We start from the raw sequence: 20,733 nt of genomic DNA, 5'->3' as shown, positions 1-20,733 counted from the left end.
CTTTAGTATTTTTACAGTAGCACCACTGAGGGCGCAACGATGGAAAGAGTGCTACGTTTTGAAGGTGACGACAATTTTATTACACAAGAATAAATCATTTTTCATATTTTTATTCATTTAAGCCTAAATCTGTTCATCGACGTGTACATTTATGAAAAGACACAATACTGAATATCCTCATGACACAATGTCATGTGTTCATTGTTCAGAGTTTGACGGACCTTCAGTGGCCTTCCTTTAATGTGAGAAATAACCAGGTTTCACATTCATCTCAACCAGCGATCTGAGCTGACCTGGTGACGTTAGGGGTGTGTGTGTGTGTGTGTGTGTGTGTGTGTGTGTGTGTGTGTGTGTGTGTGTGTGTGTGTGTGTCTCTTCCTCAAAATTGTTGTTTCATCATTAAATAATGGTTGACAGAACTCATGGCTATGCAGTGCCTGTGATCTATGATCAAACAGAAAAGCACTGTCCTGCTCTCAGACTGCAGACACAGCCATGCGAAAAAAAACAAAAACCAGAGATGGCCCGTGAACACACACACACACACACACACACACGCACAAACACTGGTTTCCATGACTTCAGAGGGAAATTGCATTGTCCTTACTCTAACCTTAACCATAATTATTACTTGCCTAATCCTAACCCTGACCATAAACTAACCCTAACCTCAGCCTAACTTTCAAAACAAAAATTTTATTAATATACGTTATGGGGACTTTGATTTTTGTCCCCACAACATAAGGAATACCAGGTACACACGGATTGTATGGGTATTCTTGTTTGGACACTGCTTACCACTGAGTTTAACCGTAACCATAACGGTAGTTTGTGGTTTTACCGCATTAGGACTGAGCATTGGTCCCCATCCAAACACTTATCAAAGCCCTTAAAAGTGAAATTAGGTGATGTTTTTGATGCTACAGTACCTATATATGGTACTGGAGCTTTCCCGGTGTCTTTGCCATACTGCTCGGGGCTTTTCCACTGATTCAAGGTACTCACACAGCCTCTTCTTTCTAGTGGATGAATTTCAGGTCTCCGGGCCAGTTTTTCCCCTGCACTCAGAAGCCAAGTGAGCACTTGAACCTTTTCTTGTCGGGAGAGATATCCTGGCTTTGCTCAGCACCCTCGGCTCAGTCAGGGGAACAGATCTGGCGTCTCGGGCATCTGAAATCTTTTTCACCTTCTGTTCTGATGTGGGCAGTTTTGCTCGTCATCCGTCTACTGCCTCTTTTCATCTCCTCGTTCTCACCAAAGGAAATGGATTTTTTTTTTTTTTCCTTTTTCGGGCAGGTGGTCTTCCATGTTTTCACCTCTAGGCCTTTGGTATTTCAGCATTTCTGTAAACGTGGCGAGCAGCAGATTGTGCATCCAAAAAAAAGAATATTGTGTGTGTGAGCATGCAAATGAGTTTTACTTTATGTCTTTGAAAGCACTGTTAAAAGCTTTATGTTTTTGTATTCCTCTTCTTCATACTCAGTGAGCTGTGACCCCAGAGTGGCATTTCTTTCCACATCCCTGTTTTTGAGGGTACTCTGGTTAAGTTCTCCCTGACCTTAACTAGGCGCTGAGGTCGTTTTCAGACCCAATAACCCGCTAGACTCGGTAAAACTGGGGACTCACACTTTGGCACTTTAGTTAAAACGAACCAAACCTTCTGAATAGCGTATTCCCCTCCTCGCCTGAGGTGGCGCTGCATCACAACGCCCTGCGTTCTAGTCCACTTCCTGCATTTGGTTCACTTGAAGCGAACCGAGACCTATGTTTTGAGGTGGACCAGAGTTCGGTTGCGCAATCGAACCGGAGTGGACTTTCCAAGAAAACTAACTAGGATTTGATTGAATGCACCCTGAGTGTGCTTTACTATTATCTTGGGTATTTGTTTTTAATTTTGATATTATATTAAGTCGACAATGCCTATCAGTAGCATAAAGAAGCTGAAAGAGGGGGATCTCATCGAGACCTAGGGTCTCATTCACCAGAGTAACCTGTTTAGTCATACTGTATAGACTTGCTCGGCTCAACCATCTGTGTTAATTGAGTGACTATAATATTATATAATGAGTTATTTTACAGTATCAACAGAGTGCTCCGTTCCTGCTGTACAAAATGTCCCCGCAGCACAGTGTTGCAGGTCTGTGATGCATTGTGACATCATTATCATTATGGGATGCTACTTTCCCAGGTGAGCTGACGCCTTTAACTTTAGATTTATTTCTGATGAACACCACGACTGTGCGCCAGCTGTCCACACAGACACTAGCGTATCATAAATGATTCTTTGTAATGATTTCCACGTTTCCTTTTTTCAATCATCTACAAATGCTTCACACAAAAGATAGGGAGATGGTCTTACATGAATATAAGTAAAGGCGTGAGGTCACAAAGCATTTAGTTAGGGCAATGGGAAAGATCGTAGTATTGGGTTTTGGGAACTGCTGCGTTGTAGCATCACCCCTGTGATAAATCCATGTATTTTCAGGGAACAGAATTTACCCGGTTGTCTCAGGTGTCAGATGTAGACAATTTGTCGACACATCCATCCGTCATAAACTCCTGTGGACTCTGTGCTTCTGTAAAACATCATTTCTTCACAGATGAGCCCCACAGACGAGAGTCCCAACGAAAGGGCTTCATCACTTTTGTTTTCGAGACATTTACGGTTGGTTTCTCTCAGGAGAGCGCTTCGGAAATGCCTCATAATGACTCAATATGTGTACAAATCATCATAGTGGTTTAATCCGTTCTCTAATTGGCACCATTGGGTGCAGTAATTGCTCTTTGTTGGAGATTCTAGGTAACAATCCTGTTTGCCCCCCCCCCCCCCCCCCTTCTCCTTCATGAACAATTTCTGAGCCGCCTGGGCTCTGCTGCTAACTGCCTCGGATGAAAGTGAGTCCTGGTTCTCAACAATCACTCTCCTGCTCGCCTTGTTTGCACTTTGCTCACTGCTTCCTGTTGATGACACCGACTTATTTCATCCTGTTTACACCTCTGTGCCTTCGGCTCCTCTTCCTCGTCTGGACCTGAATTCCAACATCGCAGTCGAAGGTGTTTCTGCTTCCTCAAGGTGATTCACTTTTAATACAACCACTAATAACGAGAGAAGGTTAAAGGTTGTGTTTTTTTTTGTAATTTAGGATGCTAGATTTTATAGCAAATCTTATAAATAAGCATTTTTGAAACACACAGATTGGTGTTTCAGCCACTCACATGAATTCTGATTGAATTTCCATCAGCACCTCAAAACAGGGTTGTCCTTCACATTTTTTTCCTTTTAACATTTGTGACCTTTTGGATTTTTCTCTGTTTTGCAAATGAAAAACATTCATTCACAGCTTCTGTTGGGTCTCTCCTGTCAGTGTAACCTACTGTTTGTTTGTTGTTTTACAGAATAACACAGCGGGTCAAATAAAATGTATTTCTCTTTTGACCTTGAACTCTTGTGTTTCTAAAAGAAGCCACAAGCTCACATCTAATTATTTACTTTTTTTGCATGTTACTTTGGTTGCAGCCAGGACTGATCTGAGAATTTAGAAGACATCTCCAAACAGTACCGACAATAAAACAATCAAACACAAAGGATTTATATATTTTTAACCCTTTAAACCCGTTTCTAGAAGCGGTCGTTGCATTACCGTTGTTAGGTGAAGAACTCCAACGGTTTCCGAAAGCTGACTGGTTGCACTTAAAAGCCAACATGTGGTTATTACGGTAAATTTCACTCGTGCTGTTTCAGGAAGACGGAGAATCAGCATCTTTGTCGCCAGATAGGAGAGAGAGTGGGAGGGACACCTGCACATAGTTTCCATTTTTTGGACCTGTTTTTGCACATTGAGAGACAGAGACTCAAAAAAATGGTATTGTACAAACAAACCTTTTAGTTTTTCTCCATTTTAAATTGTTAAAACAGTATTTTAACATGCATTTATTAATAACTACCAGATATTAGAAGTTATTCTGGTATTGTACTGGTCCTTTTTATGGTTAAATTAAGCAACAACAAAAACAATTTTGGATTGGGTTAGGTGGTAAAGGGTTAAAGTTCCATATCACTCTGCATTATTTATTATTAAACTGTTATTCAGATGGAGGGAAACAAGAAAAAAACTGCCAAACAAATTGGCAAGAAAGAGAGAAAGGAATAGACAATTAAAATCAACATACAAACACAAACAAATGGTCAACCTCTAATTTAGTAAATTCAGTTTATGAAGCGTTAAGAGTGAAATATTCAACATTTCCTGTTGTTGATAGGAATAACTAGTCTACTTGAGCACCTATGGTTCATTCACTCTCTTTGTTTGTGCGCTGTGTGTTGGGGAGCTTGCCTCCAGTGTAAACAGCGCAACAATGGCATAACCTTTCTCTGACCTTACTGAGAAACTCACTGCTGGCAGTTGACAAAAGTGAATTCATTTTGTGCTCAAAGTGAAACAACAACAACACTGAAGTGGGGAAAAAGCTGAACCCCACCTGTTTTTTTTTATCAATACAGCTGATTACACCTGTGTTTTAGATCGAAACAGAGAAGGGAAGCTATTCTCACTGAGCTGAAGGCAGATGCTGACCACTGATAAACTTATCGAAGGGGAGGTGCTCGGCGCCTGCTGGCCACGACCATGAAATGTGAGAGCTTTGAGGGCTAGGAGCTTATTGAACCTGCTGCCTGTTGCACGTACAGTACTGCGTGATGCAAAGGTATCATCATACGATCATACATACAGCATACGACTTACTGTAGTCAACTATTTAGAATCATTTCACCACCTAAACTGGTCATAATGAGCCAAATATATGGAATTTAAACAAATTAATAATTTGGGAGAAAATAATTGCACTTTTTATTTTATAAGTGTACTATCACTTGATTGTATTTTTCATTATCTCAAAAGGAGACCTAAATATTTATATTTATCAAGAGCCAGGTTAGCTCTATTGAGGCTGCCATGTATTTACAATAGCCCACAATGGACAAAGTAAATACAGTAAGTTTGATGCTAACTAAAGGCTAGCATCAAACTAACTTTACAAATAAATGTTGCTAAATTTTGAAGGTCGTACATTCAACTGAAGTCCATCTGAATACTTTCTCCTTTATCCCTTTAACAGGCACACTAAATAAAGTAAATAACTGCCAGATATTGAAAGTTATTCCGGAAAAATGAGCAAAAGCACTTAGTTACAGGACATTTTCTGGCCCTTTTCTGGTTAAATTAGGTGTTAAAGGCTTAAAGCTGACACTTATATGAAACTTCGCTGTATCACCTCAGTTTATAGCTACCATTCTATTACAATTATTATTTTAATCATCAAATTAACTCTGCTTTGCCATCTAAACAGTAGTTTATTTCTATTTGATTCAATTAACTAGTCAAAGCAACATGAATATTGTTGTGTCTCCTGTATTCAACTTTTTATCCTAAATTTAAACCATATTGCAATTCGATTTTTTTATCAGTACCTCAATGTTTTTCTATGCAATATACTTATACTATACATATACTTTATAATTTTCACCAATCCAATGAAAAAGGATGAGACCATTTTTTCCACTACACAAAATATAAATGTCAGGGTGGATGAAAAGGGAGGACAGACCTAATCCTGAATTAAAATGATATTCTGCACTTGCAGCTCATGCATTCGCAGTGTTGATGCATGAGTATTTGAAGGTTTTTTCCCCCCCCCAGAATGACTCATTAGCCTACTAGCTTCAGCCTTAGGATGTAATGGGCTCTGTGACACAAACTTCTCATGTGTGACCTCCACTTGGTCTTTTTATTCCCACACAGAACTAGATGTGGACTGTATATACATTTGATTTATCAGAAATATATTTATATTTGATACCGAGCTGATGTGTCGGGTGTGTATCTCTCCTCTCTCCCTCTGCGGAGCATAAATTAAAAACCAGAGCATGGGCCGATCAATGCAAAATCCCCACGGGGCTGCACGAGGAGTCTGAGCTCGGACATGGATCTTGGGATGGAGCGGGCGCGTGACATGTATAGGTGCCACAGCTACACAGGCAGCCTTAATGAGCAGCTGGTTTGTCAGGTAAAACAGATCACCCACAAGGGTAATGGCTGCAATTCATATAACCTGTGTATGAAGCTTACATGTTGTACATCATTAATGTTTTTGTTGTTGTTGTTGTTGTTGTTGTTGTGCACACCACTCTGGCTACACCTTAATGAATGACATTTGTACAGAACTCATTTGCAGCAGCAAATTAATTTTGCTGGGCATGTCATCGCCATCAGGTTGCCCTTTCTAATAACAAGTGGAGAAAATGTTAATGCACTTTTTGGACAGGTTTTACACGGACTGGTTGGTGGTCCATCCAACACTTCTCCCCTGAGGAACACATTGTTCGGTTTCCACCAATAATAATGCTCTTTGCAATTATAGTACAATATTCATGAGTAGTTACTACACTTTTATTATTGTGTTTTATGGTTGTGTGTGAGTGGAGATGCATCAATTAACATATTTCCCTAGCGTCAGCATAGCTTTACATTTACACAAACATATGCATACACACACAGGTTCATGTAGCTATGCGTATAGGAACTCTCACCGACTTCCATTTATTTAGACCGCCTGTCAAAGCATTAACCCTGATCTGAGCCTCACGCTAACCTTAACCCTGACCACAATTCAACTTAACCACTTCCTCAGAAAATTAGATTCTGTCTCATTAGGACCAGGTTTTGGTCCTGACAAAGGTCAGTGCTTATGCCAGAAAGGTTCCTAATGATGTCCACTTTGGGGGGTTCAGTATCGGCAGCGCTTTGATGCAGACCGTCGCAACCCAGTTGTGTCTAAGTAGCGTTGCACATGAGCAGAGTTGCACCTTACTGCGTCTTTGAGATCCAATAAAAGGTGACAGAAATGGGGCAGGAGTAATGTTGATTAAGTTTGCTTAAAGAGTTGGCGTTTGATGTGGGTTTGTGTCCTGCGATGCTCCCGTTAACGAAAACTACAGTGACTAAAACCCTCTGTTCTCGCCGCGGGGCTCCAGGGGGTATGACTGTCAGCGGCTGGTCGGAAGTTAGCTCAGTGGAAACTAGAACAAAGTGCCTCGTAGTTAAAAACGGTTTAACGGTATTGTGTTAAATGTATTATCTGTATGCTGCTGTATTTTTCATGATCATTCTTTTGTGTTTATCCTTAAAAAATATTGCATATTTGTTAGTTAAGGAGAAGTATTTCCTGAGTGAATACAACTAAAGGACTACCTTAAAAGAGACACCGCTGGACTCAAATTATACATACAGCTGCCAAATATTCATTTGTTCCTCAATTTGTGCGGTAAAGCTATATAAAAAAAAAAAAGCTAAGGCAGCAATACTCAAAACACTTCTTCCAGGTCATGGACAAAAGTAATGTAACATTGATTTTAGGCAATTTACACATACGCAGTGAAGGCTTCAACTGAAAGGGTACTTATTCATTTTGATTAGGACTTTGTCACAGGTTGCAGAGCTGCCATGTGGACAAAGTTGCAGCCGGTAGTGAATCTGAATAAGAATCTGTGCTCCAGTTTTCGTCAGTTTCGTGAAATGGCCGTCACCATGTTTGAGGTTTTGCAACCAGAATTTCACAGTTTGGATGAAACCAGCTGTCGGTTACACACTGGTGTCCACTCACACATGCTGTACTTTATTGCCTATTTCCCTCTCTAAAGGGGGAACTAATTATAAAACTGATATTATGTGCTATTGAAGAAGTGATAGAGGCCATTAACTCCTCTGAAAAATGTGAACTAATGTAAATCAAGGCTCCTTTTCTCAAAAAAAAAAAATGCCCATGGGATGTCTAGCGAGTGTGTGGTCAGATTTGAGAAAAGCTTCACTTTATTTTTTTCTTTTCTGTGGTTAGCTGGAGGCAACTGGACTTGCTTGAGTTAAGTTGAAGGCCTCACAGTTCACACAACTGAAGAAACCTCTTGGATGAGAGGTGAGACGTCTTCAACTTAACTGGAGCGAGTCCAGTCGCCTACAGCGGACCGCAAGAAGACGACTGTGACCTGGATGACTGAGAATCTCCACAGATGTGAGAAGAGCTTCGAGCGCAAGCGCCAGCCAATGACATCACATGATTTAAATGCAGTACAAGTGAATGCTAATCCATGTCCAAACAGCTTCTTGAACAAAAGCAGCGGTACACTTCCTGTTGCCAGCTAATTTGTCGAACACCGAATTACCAAATGAACAACTCCTGCTCCAGAGTTGGACTCGACAGACGCTGCTTGGTAAACTTCCAAAAGCCTCAGGAACGCCCACCATCGAGCATTAAAGCAGTTCTTTTAAAGGACGACTGGGGGAAAGCTCTGACAAGGATCATTAAACCTATTTGTGCGTGCGAGGCTTAGCATTGCATGGTCACACCTCCATATCCAATCTAACAAACGCAGGTCTAATGTTAATTCATCATGCACAGATGCCCCAAAAAGGTAGCAGACATGTTGGAGAGTAGGGTTCTTTTTTTTTCCTTTTTCCGCTCCTGTTGATGCGCCTCGGAACAGTTAAGTGAAGTGCTCCCATTTACCTTGTGCACCTGAGAGCTCGCGTTAAGACGGTAAGTGACAAATGCAGATGCAGAGACTTCATTAGCTGTAGTGGCGCTTTGATACACCGACTCGCATGTCCCCCGCGGCTGCCTTTACACCGCTGCCCAACTGATTGGATCACCGAACACAAATACTCCATCAAAGCAAACTACTCGCCCCCAACTTCAAACGTGTTCGAGTAGTTCATTACAGTAATTAATCTCCTTTACTAGCGCTGAACACATCACTGATTGTGACTGGGCTGTTTCGCTCAGTTCTTTTTAAATCGAGCTGAGAAAAGACAAATGATCCTCAGACACATAATCATCATTTTATAACAGAAATCTGTTCCGTTCTTACACAGGTACCTCGCATTTGTCATTTACACCAAATCTCAATCTTTAGAAAAATAGAACAAACAAATGTGATTTTGACTGGTTTTATTCAATCAACCTAAAAATGAAATCCCACGTCTGCAGCAGCCGCAAACCGTTGGCACACACGTCTCCCTGTGCTATGACCCATTTTGATTCAGTAAATAATTGACAAATAAGTCAATGAAGAGTTGTTCGGAATCCAAAAAAGCCCGCGGATTAAACTGAGCACATTTGTATGCACCAGGACAAGCCATGCTGTAGTACCAATACCTCTGACACCAATTGGATTCTGGTTTAGCAGCCCCCTTCTAATAATATAGCCTTGCAGCCTCATGACACTTGAATGCCTGTTCTCGCTTGTGCCATCCGTTGCCTATTCACTGACAATCTATTACTTGCATCCATTCAAAGGCTGCAATGCTCGCATTTAGCCACCAATCTTCAGTAAGCACTCGCCAGGGATTGTCATTGTCCCCAGATGCCAAGAGACAGCGTTCGCACCAGCGTATCCCCTCCAATCAATGTTGCCTGTGTTTACTATTGTTACAATGCCACCGCTGTGTTCGAGAAGTGACTCACTGGCAATGATTGTTCCATTGTAAGGCTTCGGAGACAACGTCCCAGTGTCCAAAATCCAAAGTCTATTATGTGTTTTCCTGACTTGTTTACTGTTATTTTAATTTTATGATGTTGCTTTGATTCGTCTCTCTGGCACACTCCTCCCTCGAACACCAGCAACATCAATTATGAATACATTTGAATGAACTCTATATCGGGGCGCTCTCCTTTAATTGCTACTTTTCTATATTTCGGTGGGCGACATGGAAGACACGCTTCAGTGCAGCCGCAAGGCCGGCGATACATTTTTCTATTAACTACCTCCGCACACGAGTGGGACAGACAGTAGGTGACATAGATACATCCTCTCCATTGTTACAGTGTCACTGATCAAAGCGCCAGACATAGCATAGCGTAGATCTGATTATGATCTCAGATGCGCCACGTCCAGTAACCTGCCACGGTTTGGTTACAGCAAGCTAATTTGGTATTTTGACTGTAAGATATGAGCGGAGTCTTCAGTGTGAATTTTGAATAGACTATATATTTTTTTTGTTGGTTGTTTGTTTTTTATCCTTGCTACAATGCAATTAACACTAATCTTCCATGACCCAATGCAGCACTTTCATTTCTTTCTCATGCTAATTTGGTAGCTCTATACGGTCTTAAGATCTGCAGCGTGCCCCCCTGGAACGTGCCGCTAACACACACATAATGCACGTGTAAAACACACACACACACACACACACACACACACACACACACACAGCTATGCTTGTGATGGATCTGGTTATCTCCACTGGAGCACTGCATGATTCGCATATGTCTGCACAAACTTGAATTGACCCCTGTTGGATCAAGATTCCATTTCTTTCTTCTTTCTGAACCTGACCCAGGTTTGAGAGTTTATGTAAGCCGCGCTGAGTTTGTGTTACTTTCCCTGACAGGGAACTTTTAGAAAGGTTGCAATTTGTTTTCCTTGCTTACAGAGACAGTATAGTGTAAATGACTACACACATAGATATAAAATAAAAATAGATACACTATACTTACATTAAAGGAATACTTCAGCGTTTCGCATTTAGCTTTGTATTACTAGAATAAGGGTAGTATTTTTGAAAAATTGTCCTTCCCAACCTCAGTCACCCCTGAGTTGAGAAATATCTTCATTCTTTTCTTTGTTACCTGCCCACCAGTGACACTTGGTCCTGTTAGCCTAACTGTTAGCAAAGATGGCGGACACTATTTACATTCAGAAATGTCTTAATTCTTTTCACCAGTGACACTTGGTCCTGTTAGCATAACTGTTAGCATCTGTAAGCAAAGATGGCGGACACTGTTTACATTCAGAAATATCTTCATTCTTTTCTTTGTTCTTTCTTTTTACCAGTGACACTTGGTCCTGTTAGCATAACTTTTAGCAAAGATGGCGGACACTGTTTACATTCAGAAATGTCTTCATTCTTTTCTTTGTTCTTTTTTTTACCAGTGACACTTGGTCCTGTTAGCGTAACTGTTAGCATAGATGGCGGACAGTGTTCACATTCTGGGAATGAGGTCTCGTCCCCCTACGTGTGAACTAAAAAGTGCAAAATTAGCATGGCAGGTGAAACTGAGGTTGGGAAGCACAATTTTTCAAAAATACTACCCCTATTCTAGTAATACAAAGCCAAATGCAAATCGGTGAAGTATTACTTTATGCCCATCCAACAACTTGGTCAATCCCATCGAGTTGGAGGCCTGCGGGTGAAATTGTCAAGCTTTTCTACACAAATGCACCACCACACAACAACTGTGTCTCCGGCCTAAGACAAAAACACTGATATGAGACACTGGGGTTAACAGCCAAAGTCGGTTAATTGATGGATTGAGTTACTTCAGGAGACTTTTGAAAGCCTCGTGTCATTTACGGCAAACAAATCTGAATGTGTCATTGAGCCGTCTGAGTGATGTGATCTCCAGGAGGAGTGACAAGGTGATAAATTGTCTCCTTTACGGATGGAAGCCGTGTCAACCATGAGTAATACGAAGCCATTAAATTTGACATATTGTACATTTCAGTGAAAACAACAACAGTAAAAATAACTTAAACTGCGCCGCGCTTCCAGCTGTTTTCAAACAGGGCCTCCCGCGGTCTCCTGTGTGATAAAGGGAATGATTAGCAGGAGGTATAATCACACTCGAGTCTGAGTGACACTTGATGGAAGAAATATTTAGCAGAGGAGGATGCATACGCTCATCTTCAACATAAACCAAAGCCTCAGATATGCCGATCAATTTAATTCACTGATAATTGCAATCCATCACTGCGAGTCTCCTGGACTCAATGAGCGGGATTAAGCTGTGATGCCGTCTGTAGTGCGCCGTAGGCGTGTCATTATGATAAATTGCTCAATCAGCCGGACCTGTGAAGACTATACCTTATGAGTCACACATAGATCAGAAAAAGTAGAGTGAGATTTGGCCTCAGCTTTATCTTCTGCCACAGTTTGATGAATACACAGCCTCGGGGGGGGGGGGGGGGGGGGAAGCAATATGGAAGAGATGGAGTGCGGGTGTACATGTTTGCGCCGAGCAGCAGGTTTGAAGAAAGGTAACACTGCTGTGAAGGAGTGAATTCATTCAGTGATTTATACTAACAATCACTCAGAGGACTTTATACTAGTCACATTCCCACTCATTCAGAGCTTCTGTGTGTCGCAATTTATACATATATAGGTGTTTTAGAGTCAGGCATCCTATTCACACACTGACAGCACAGCCAAAACAGTGCACAGTGGAGGCTTCAACTGAATCGCTGCTTATTCACTTTGGATGTGGTTCCCAAAATCCCAAGAAAATCTGTCGCTACAATACCACCGTCTTCTTCAATACAGGTGTGCCTCAGCTCTGTATGGTCAAAGGTTATGTTCCCTTCCCGATCTTAAGGTAACCTTCCAAAGACTTGCCTCGACTCAACACACCAATCAAATCAATCCAGCAAATGGAAATTAAAAAGGGAAAACGTAACCACGGGGAAGGAGGAGGACTTGATATGACTCGAGATGACAGTTGTGTTCAGTAAATACAGCAGAGTATCTCTGGGGATAACTTGTGATGAGTCACGAACCTGACGGAGCCCGCGTATGACAGTTAAAAGCCGACGACTCTGAATTATTCATGCGCGTTACCCAGAGGTCACGCAGGTCATTTGACCTTGTGGGTGGAAGCCACGGTCAAAACAACGTAGCTGCATCTCGGATTGTGTCGTGTCTGCATAGACGCTGCACTTAGTTAAGGATTTTTGTGTTTCCATCTGAATAAACACAACTTAAATAAAAAAAATACCTCATTCACGTCAAATGAATTCAAATTAAAACATCCACTTGAACCCTTGTGACCTCAAAGCTACTACGGCACCGCTTCAATGAACTCGTCGACTTTCAACAGAGACATAATCGGCACAATTATGAGTCGCGTTTCCTTTCATAGTACGAAAACAACAATACTAGCCACGATGGACGCCACCAGTAACTGTGTTTCATTTCATAATGATCTGTGAGCATGCAGCCCCTCTGTACCAGACCCAGCACAAAGACAAGGGACGCGTCTTTGTACTGTCTGGTACAAAGAGGCTCTCGCAGCAGTTATGTCTCTATATGACCCTTGTCAGAATGTACAAGGGAAGCAATATTGGCCAATGTGAATGAGCAGCTGTCCTCGTCCTTAGCGTTATGTCACTGGATTTACATTTCCAGAAGGCGCAAGACGCAATTATTTAATCCAAGATTGGTTCATCTACATTTAAGGGAGTAAAATAACTCACAGTTATTGTTGTTTTATCGGCACATGTCACATTCAACATGCGATATAAAACCACTAAATAATGTATGCAAAAATGACGTGTTCACTACAGGTTGTACATGGGATTCTTGTGCGTGTGTGCATAAGGAAATGGTTTCATTTTTCACACCGGACCACCTTGATGTGAAAGCATTTAGGCGTTACTATTAAAGCCGCCTAGAACTGTGCCTCTTAATGGTGCTCCGTTAGATGAAAATGGGCTGATAAAGCTGCTACTTGAAACACAGCATTTGTTTTTTTTTTAAATATATAAATTGGAACGGAATGAGTTAGACCATCAAGGTTCCTCTTAAGAGGAAAAGTGTTTGGAAAAGGCTCGTGAATGGACAGATGACTCGCTGTCTCAAAGACAAAATTTGTTTCTTTTTGGTACAAAACAGAACATTAGGTTCGTTCACTTGCGAACATCAACAGTGGCACAAGATTATGACCAATTCTGAGGCAAATCATGATCCTGTTCACGAGAGGGTGGCGAAATGTGAGATTTATATTAATTAATTTTTTTTTTAAAGACGCTGAAACTGTACGACTGCCACTTCAACGTATGGATTTTTCTTCTTTCCCTGTGCAATTCGTATTCTGCTGTGATCGTAGTCCAATCTGAATCACACGTCCTCCTCTGCTGAAAAGCCAGGCACAAATACCTGAACCATTACAGCCATGCTATGAAATGAAATGTGTGTCAATATGGTGCTTGGGCTTCTGAGATTGCCCGGCAGTTCTCTCTCTAGCATGTTAACAAACTCACACGTCAAGCTGTACACGAGGGGATTTCAAGCCACAACTGGACACTGGGATGATTATGGTGTTTACAGCAAATGTGAGGTTATTCTTTAGATCCCTCACTAATGACAGACGGGACAGGACACCGTTCTATCCATTAGTGATGGACACTTCACGTCCATCCATTTCCATTGCAGACATCGTTGCAGGTTAGTACAAGCCCATAGCACAAAAAAATGTAAGAAAAAAAGGATACGAATACATTAATGCTCCTGCATGAGACTTATTTTACTCTTTAATATCTGATGAACGTCTCTTTTCTCACGTTAGATTTATTTTCTCTTTTCACACATTTATTCTCAGACAGCTTCGTCTGCTGGTGCAAATTAATTTCAGCCATCTGCCTGAACTCAGAATCTACAAGGTCATTCTCGCTCTCTCTTGGAAAATCAAATGCAAAGCCTATACATGTTGAAAATACGGTCAGACTGACAGTCCAATTAATCCCGGTAAATAAAAAGGCAAACTGAGCCAACATCAAGGTGTACTCCACATTTCACCTAGGCATATAATTCAGGGAACACGTACACTCAATTCTTGAGAGTGGCAGACTGTCCCAACACTTGCAAGTATGCGGCAGCCGCTCAATAGACTATATAGGCTCTAGGTGGTATTTCCTGCTCGACCTTCTGCCTGTCGCACCTCCGGTGTCTTCAGCCGGTGCATGCTTTTTACTGAGGTTTCGTCCCCTAGCCAGTACATCTCTGGGTGGGATGTAAGTGGCGACATAGGGACGTCCCCCTGCCAACTGACCCCATATGCTGTCTCTCCTCGTTAGCCACAACTAGTAGCTTGCTCTCTCCACCTCCTCTGCTAGCTCCTCGACAGCCCTCTTGTGCCTCTTGTGGATCACTGACCTGCCCGCAAAACCCCTGAACTCGATCTCCATTGGGTGGATGGACGCTGCCCAACCTGCCTCTTCACAGTCTGCTAGCGGTTCCAAGTACTTGAGCCGTTTTAGCTTGGGTGCCCCTGATATGCTCTCGTCCCGAGGGAACTCAATGATGAGGACCCACTTGGCAGCTGTGGACCACATCTCAATGTCCGGACTCAAGAGTTGACCGCACGATCTCGCCGGGAAAAACGAGTTGCCTGCCGAAGGTCGACGCGCACCTTCCGTGCCTTTCCACGGGTCAGCAGTGATCGCGTCTGGCCCGCTAATGCCTTCCGCTGGCTCTCTCGAGGTCGGGACAGAGGAAACGCAATCGGTGTCCGAGTGGCAGCGACTGTTCCAACACTTTGCAGGTATGCAGCAGCCGCCCAGTCAACAGATGTGTGATAAACCGTGGTGCTGGGCAGTTCTCCCAGGTGTGCGAGTAGTACAGAATGTGTATGAATGTAAAACAGGGCACCACTCACACTGAAAAAGAACATGCACACTCAGCAAAACAATTCTCCGGATGAACGCGGGTGGAGGATATTTGTCTTTGCACTATTTGTTGGTACCAACAATTGAATATATTCAAAATCAGAAGTGTATTAGTGTTTAAAGTGGCCGATAACATAAATTACGATGTTTCGCACCTAGTGTACAGTATGACAATGGAATCAGTCAAGTAAAGCCTCTATCACTCTTAAATGAGTGGGTCTACCAGGTATTGTTCAAAAGTGAACCCATTAAAAAAAGAACATTAACACAACTCCCTGTTTTGTATCTTTGACTTCTCTCTCCCCTTCAATCGAGTCTTTATTGTCTATTCTCAGGTTCGACATTTTGTTCTCCCTCGGCCACAGATCTGATTGATTTAATAAATGATGCAGGGATTTCACGTCTCTGCTAAAAAATGAAGCAGACGAAGAAGAAATTAGCGCGTTCACTTGGGTCTTGTGTTCCCGTAAAACGCCTATCAAAGCCGATGCCCAATAAAAAAATGCATCGCAGAGTCATTTGACCCGGGCATGAACACAAACGAAACACATTCCCAGTGGTCAGAAAAAACAGTTTAAACTCGTTTAAATGTGTTGTTTGTTTGCTTACGACCAGTGGGAATGGAGTATATATAAAACCCTCGATTCCACTGATGCTTGAGGAGACCTTTTGCACGAAATACTAATGGTGTGTGAATTCTACAATCAGCTCAGTGTTGTGATCACTTCTTGACAAACGACCATCAGCCACATTTTCAGGCAAACAACACATTTTGGACTTTTGTGTCTGACGCTCTCATTACAGGTTTGCAAAGATAGTTCCCTCGTTGCAGCTGCTCTGTAATCCAACCTTAAACTTCCATCCCTGTGATTCACTTTCATACGGCACGTTTTCAGCCCGTGCTCAGCCTGAGCCGGTGTGTGGCACACACACCGGCTCCAGTCTGCGCAACATGGGATCGTATGACTTTCTGACTCCTGCGGGCTGCAGTTGGCACATGGCATTGTACAAAGCTGAGTGCACATGCAGTGTGAAGTATGCTTGCACGGCAGGAGGTCCACCTTGGTAACACATGAGTCAAAATATACAAATACCTAATATTTCATACCATGCTGCGCCGCCACTTCCCTATTTTTGAATATGTCGGCCTGTCTCCATTTTCTGTTTCATGCCATTCCTCTTTGAGCTACAGCCAAGTCCACAGCACACCGGTTTATTGGTTTATGTTCATTTAAGCAAAGAAAATACTGTTAGCCTCGCAGGCACGACCACTTGCCAAATGATTTGTGATTATGCCATCTGTTGTGGGTTTGATCAGGGCCTCACATTAAAAGAATTGAACATGTGTGATGTGCATTTGTTGTCAATTATTAATAATGTCAAGACAGACGCATAATAATAAACCTAAATAGAGGAAGCCTGGCACAATTAAACTCAGCTAAAAAGCAAAATGAGCAGAATTACTCATTTCTTTACAGAGTAAGGCTTGAATTTTGTTTCCCAGCTAAGTGTACATGCAGTACCTCTAGTGGGTCCACCGCTAAAAATAAAGTGACGATATGGCATGGCATATATATTGTAGGTTTATGCATGAGGGCTAAAGTGTTGTTTGTCTGTAAATGTATGTCGCATTATGTTTAATGCTGTTTAATGTGCTAAGGAAAAAATCCGTACTGAAATCCAATTGCATTGTGTGGTCCTTAAAGAATCAATCAATCAATCAATCAATCAATCAATCAGTCGATGTAACAAATACAGTTGAATTGTATTATTATAAAACCCATTCTTTGAAAATGACATAAAACATCATCATTTCACCAATGTCTTCTTGTTCACAACTTCCAATCCATCCATCATCTATATTTCTTATTCTCTGAGGCTAGTGGGAGGAGTTAGAGCCAATCCTTGCTGACACTGAGTGAGAGGCAGGGAACCAGACAAAAAAAAAAAAACCATTCACACTCCCTAGTGACATTCCTGCACTGCACAGAGGAAGTTAAACTTTGTATATGAAGACGGAGACAGAGGCTAAATCAACATTTCACTAATAAAACAAGACTGCTACAAGAAGATTTGAGTTTGACTGAAATCACAAAGAAAAGTTTCAGGGTAAAAAAAACAAAAACCTGTAGTTAAGTTTAGTTTGAAGAAATTGCCCCCAAGTGCCCCTGTGCTCCCGCTCTATACATACTGATAGTATTGCTTGACAGAGCCCATTTCCAGGTAAAGAAAGCAGCATACATGTCATTTTAAGAATAACAAAGCCCCAGCGCGTAACTCCTGTCACCAAAACACTACTAGCATTGCTAACACTCCTTCCCCCGGAGGATTAAAAAGGAAACTTTTTGTCCCTGCCTTAATGGCATTTTCAGCCAAGGAGGCACCTCTGCTGACACAGATAAGAAAAAAAGACTGAGAAACACAGAGAGAGTCGTGTGGAGCCGACAGGCTTACTCAGCATTGGGTGAACTCATTTGACAACGGGCTTCAATGTAATGGACATGTTCCGTTTTAAAAGTAACGCACTACAACTTTAACTAAACGCCCCCAATCTGCACGCCAAACTGCCCAAATAAAAATCCACACACACACACACACACAAGGTTAACGACAGGCTCTGCCGGACCTGTAACCTTACTTGGTGGAATGAAATGTAAATGGATCTAATTATTTTCCTGGCAGACTCCATCACATAAACCCTCTGAGGGGAGGAAATACATTTGTGTCACTTCAGGTGTTCAGGGGGCGCCACATTTGCATTTTCACGTGTCAGGCTCATTTAATATTATTTCAGGACAGCACTCTCCCCGGCGACTTCACCGGGAAGCTGTTTTTACCCAGGAGTCCCCTGTCAGAAAATGTCTTCGCCATCACGCTTCCTGTGAGGATAGTGAAACTAAAAAGGTGAAAGGGCAACGCTGGCACTGTATACGACGCCGCTACACACACACACACACACACACAATTCTGCAAATAAACCTGGTGAAACCACAACACTCTTCTCTCAACACCACCACATCCTGATTGCTTACACGCTGCACTTCATCATCGACACACTCCCTCAATACTATTGACATACGCACACATTCGCGGGATTAACTGATCAATACTTCTTTCAAACGCGGGCTTGTAAAAATGGATTTTTGCATAACTGTCTGCGAAAAGTGATTTTATCGATGACCCCCGCACTTGGTAAAATATAAATAAATTGGCGTAGATGTCTTGGAGGTTTTAATTCACTGCAGCCAGAGATTGATGAAGTTGTCCCTTGACATTGGGGGGGAGGGGGGGGGGGGTGCGCAGCCTAAAGATTGACAAGTTGACAAGTGTGAGAGGTGGACGCAACTTTTTTTCCCCCACTACTTGCACAAGAGAGAGAGACTGCGACACGAATCAACCGAGGCAAAAAAACCTAAACACTTTTTCTACTTTGGCTCTTAAAAAAAAAAAAAAAAAAAAAATGATGTCACACTGACAAGACAATTAACAGACAGCACACGACAGGAACGGAGTGTGGGACCGTGTCACAGCAGTGCACCGGCGTGTGTTTTTTAAGAGGAGCCACAGAGAAGAAGGCAGAAAGATGTAAACACACACAGGAAAATACAAAGAGGGAGAGGGAAAGAAAAAAAGAAAAAGTCTTACCTGGAAACACAAGCAGCGCAAACACCCAGGACAGGATGATGAAACATGCCGGATTATACATGCTTCCCAAACACTGCTGATTCTGACGTACAGATTTGTTTTATGGTGCGGTCTCTCTTCTCTTTCCTATCTTCCCCACAAACTGGGCTTCAAAAAGAGCTGCTCACTTAGATTGTTTTCCCCTTTTCTCTCCCTTGTTCCTGAATGTCACTTTGAATAGCTTTTCATCCACACTTGCACGGGTTGTACTGAAGATGCTTTAGATCCAGTGCAAAGAGTAGTTGGTGGCTACACATACACACACACACACAAACACAGGCGCGCACACTCACTCACACAGAGAGGCAGAGCGAGAGAGAGTGAGAGAGATACACAGAGAGACACTGGCTCCTCATGCAGCGTTCGATCTCCCTCCCTTCCACGTACTACCGCGCACAGAGGGACCAGCACTCTGCAAGACATGGGGGAGAGATGAGGAGTAGGGGGGGGGGGGGGGGAGCGCAGCCTCCGCTGGCATTGGTCGAAACCTCTGTCGATCACCCATAAACAGTGCTAGCTCTGTTTTTTCCACCCCCCCCCCCTCCTTTTTTTGGCAGCTTTAGATCCCATACCATGCCTTCCATCCTCTGTTGTCTGACAGAAATTGAGCAGGATTGGAAGGATTATGAATAACTCACGTTTAATAAAAAAAAAATAAAAAAAAAAAAATGGTTGAGTAAATAGTAAGCCCTCTCAATTTAGACTGAAAGTGATTTGGGTAAGGGGGTGGGAAAAAAAAGAAATCATAACTTGAAGAGATTGTGGGTTGTCCGACATTCCTTGGTGTGCTTTAATAAGGCATTGTGATGCAGCGGTGTGACAGTTTGCACTGCCTAATGCGGCTGAAGCCCAGGGAACAGGTGTGTTTGTGAAGAGCAGAACCACTGCTGGAGAGAGAGAGACGGAGAGAGAGAGAGAGAGAGAGAGAGCCCCCATAATGAGATGACACATATGAGATAAGATTCTCCCTTAAATACTTGCTGCTGCTATTCTGGGTGAAGTCCGTGGTGATTCACGGAACAACAACATCGAAAGCCCCTGCTACTTTTGCTCCGAGTGTAATGAATTATATAATTATATAATTATGCACTGCCCCGAGGCAGTAATGAGAATTCTAAGTGTTAGCCCTTTACTCAGTGGTCATTAACGCCAGCCAGTCACCAAGATAATATGCTGCCAGTGTGCGTTTCTGCAAAGATATGAGGGAACTTAAGTTTCGGAACCAAACCATGTACTAGTGCGCTCAGTTAAACGTGTTATTAGCGGCGGTAGCGCAAACCCATTTTAACGGCGTCAATGTTTTTATCGCGAGATTAGCGTTCTTTAGTTACACGATAGAATGTTAGAAAAACAACAACACCATACCGGACCTAGCTAGACCGGAAACAAAACAACAGGCACACTCCATACACTTGTTTGAGTAGTAGGCTAACGTTGCGCTTTGAGTGGATGGCGAGCGATGTGCGCCTCTCCGTATCCAACGCAGCCTGGATCATTTCCCGACGCCCTCCCCACATCCAAGTAATGATGAATGCAGTGTTACCGACCAAGCCGGCAGA

General features: G+C 42.4%; 1 protein-coding gene across 1 annotated transcript in view; it reads right to left on the bottom strand.

Moving 5' to 3' along the window:
• Nucleotides 1-19,541, bottom strand: part of opcml (opioid binding protein/cell adhesion molecule-like) — a 291,933-nt gene extending 272,392 nt beyond the window's left edge. Inside the window, exon 1 of the mRNA XM_058628308.1 lies at nt 19,136-19,541. Coding sequence (XP_058484291.1) covers nt 19,136-19,196 — 61 coding nt within the window. The 5' untranslated portion in view covers nt 19,197-19,541. The remainder of the gene's footprint in view (nt 1-19,135) is intronic.
• Nucleotides 19,542-20,733: the final 1,192 nt, after the last annotated feature.

The sequence above is a fragment of the Solea solea genome, chromosome 4 (genome assembly GCF_958295425.1).
Source record: "Solea solea chromosome 4, fSolSol10.1, whole genome shotgun sequence".
NCBI classification, from domain to species: Eukaryota; Metazoa; Chordata; class Actinopteri; order Pleuronectiformes; family Soleidae; genus Solea; species Solea solea.
The sequence above is the reverse complement of the archived record's forward strand: the minus strand, read 5'-3'. Positions and strand labels throughout refer to the sequence as shown.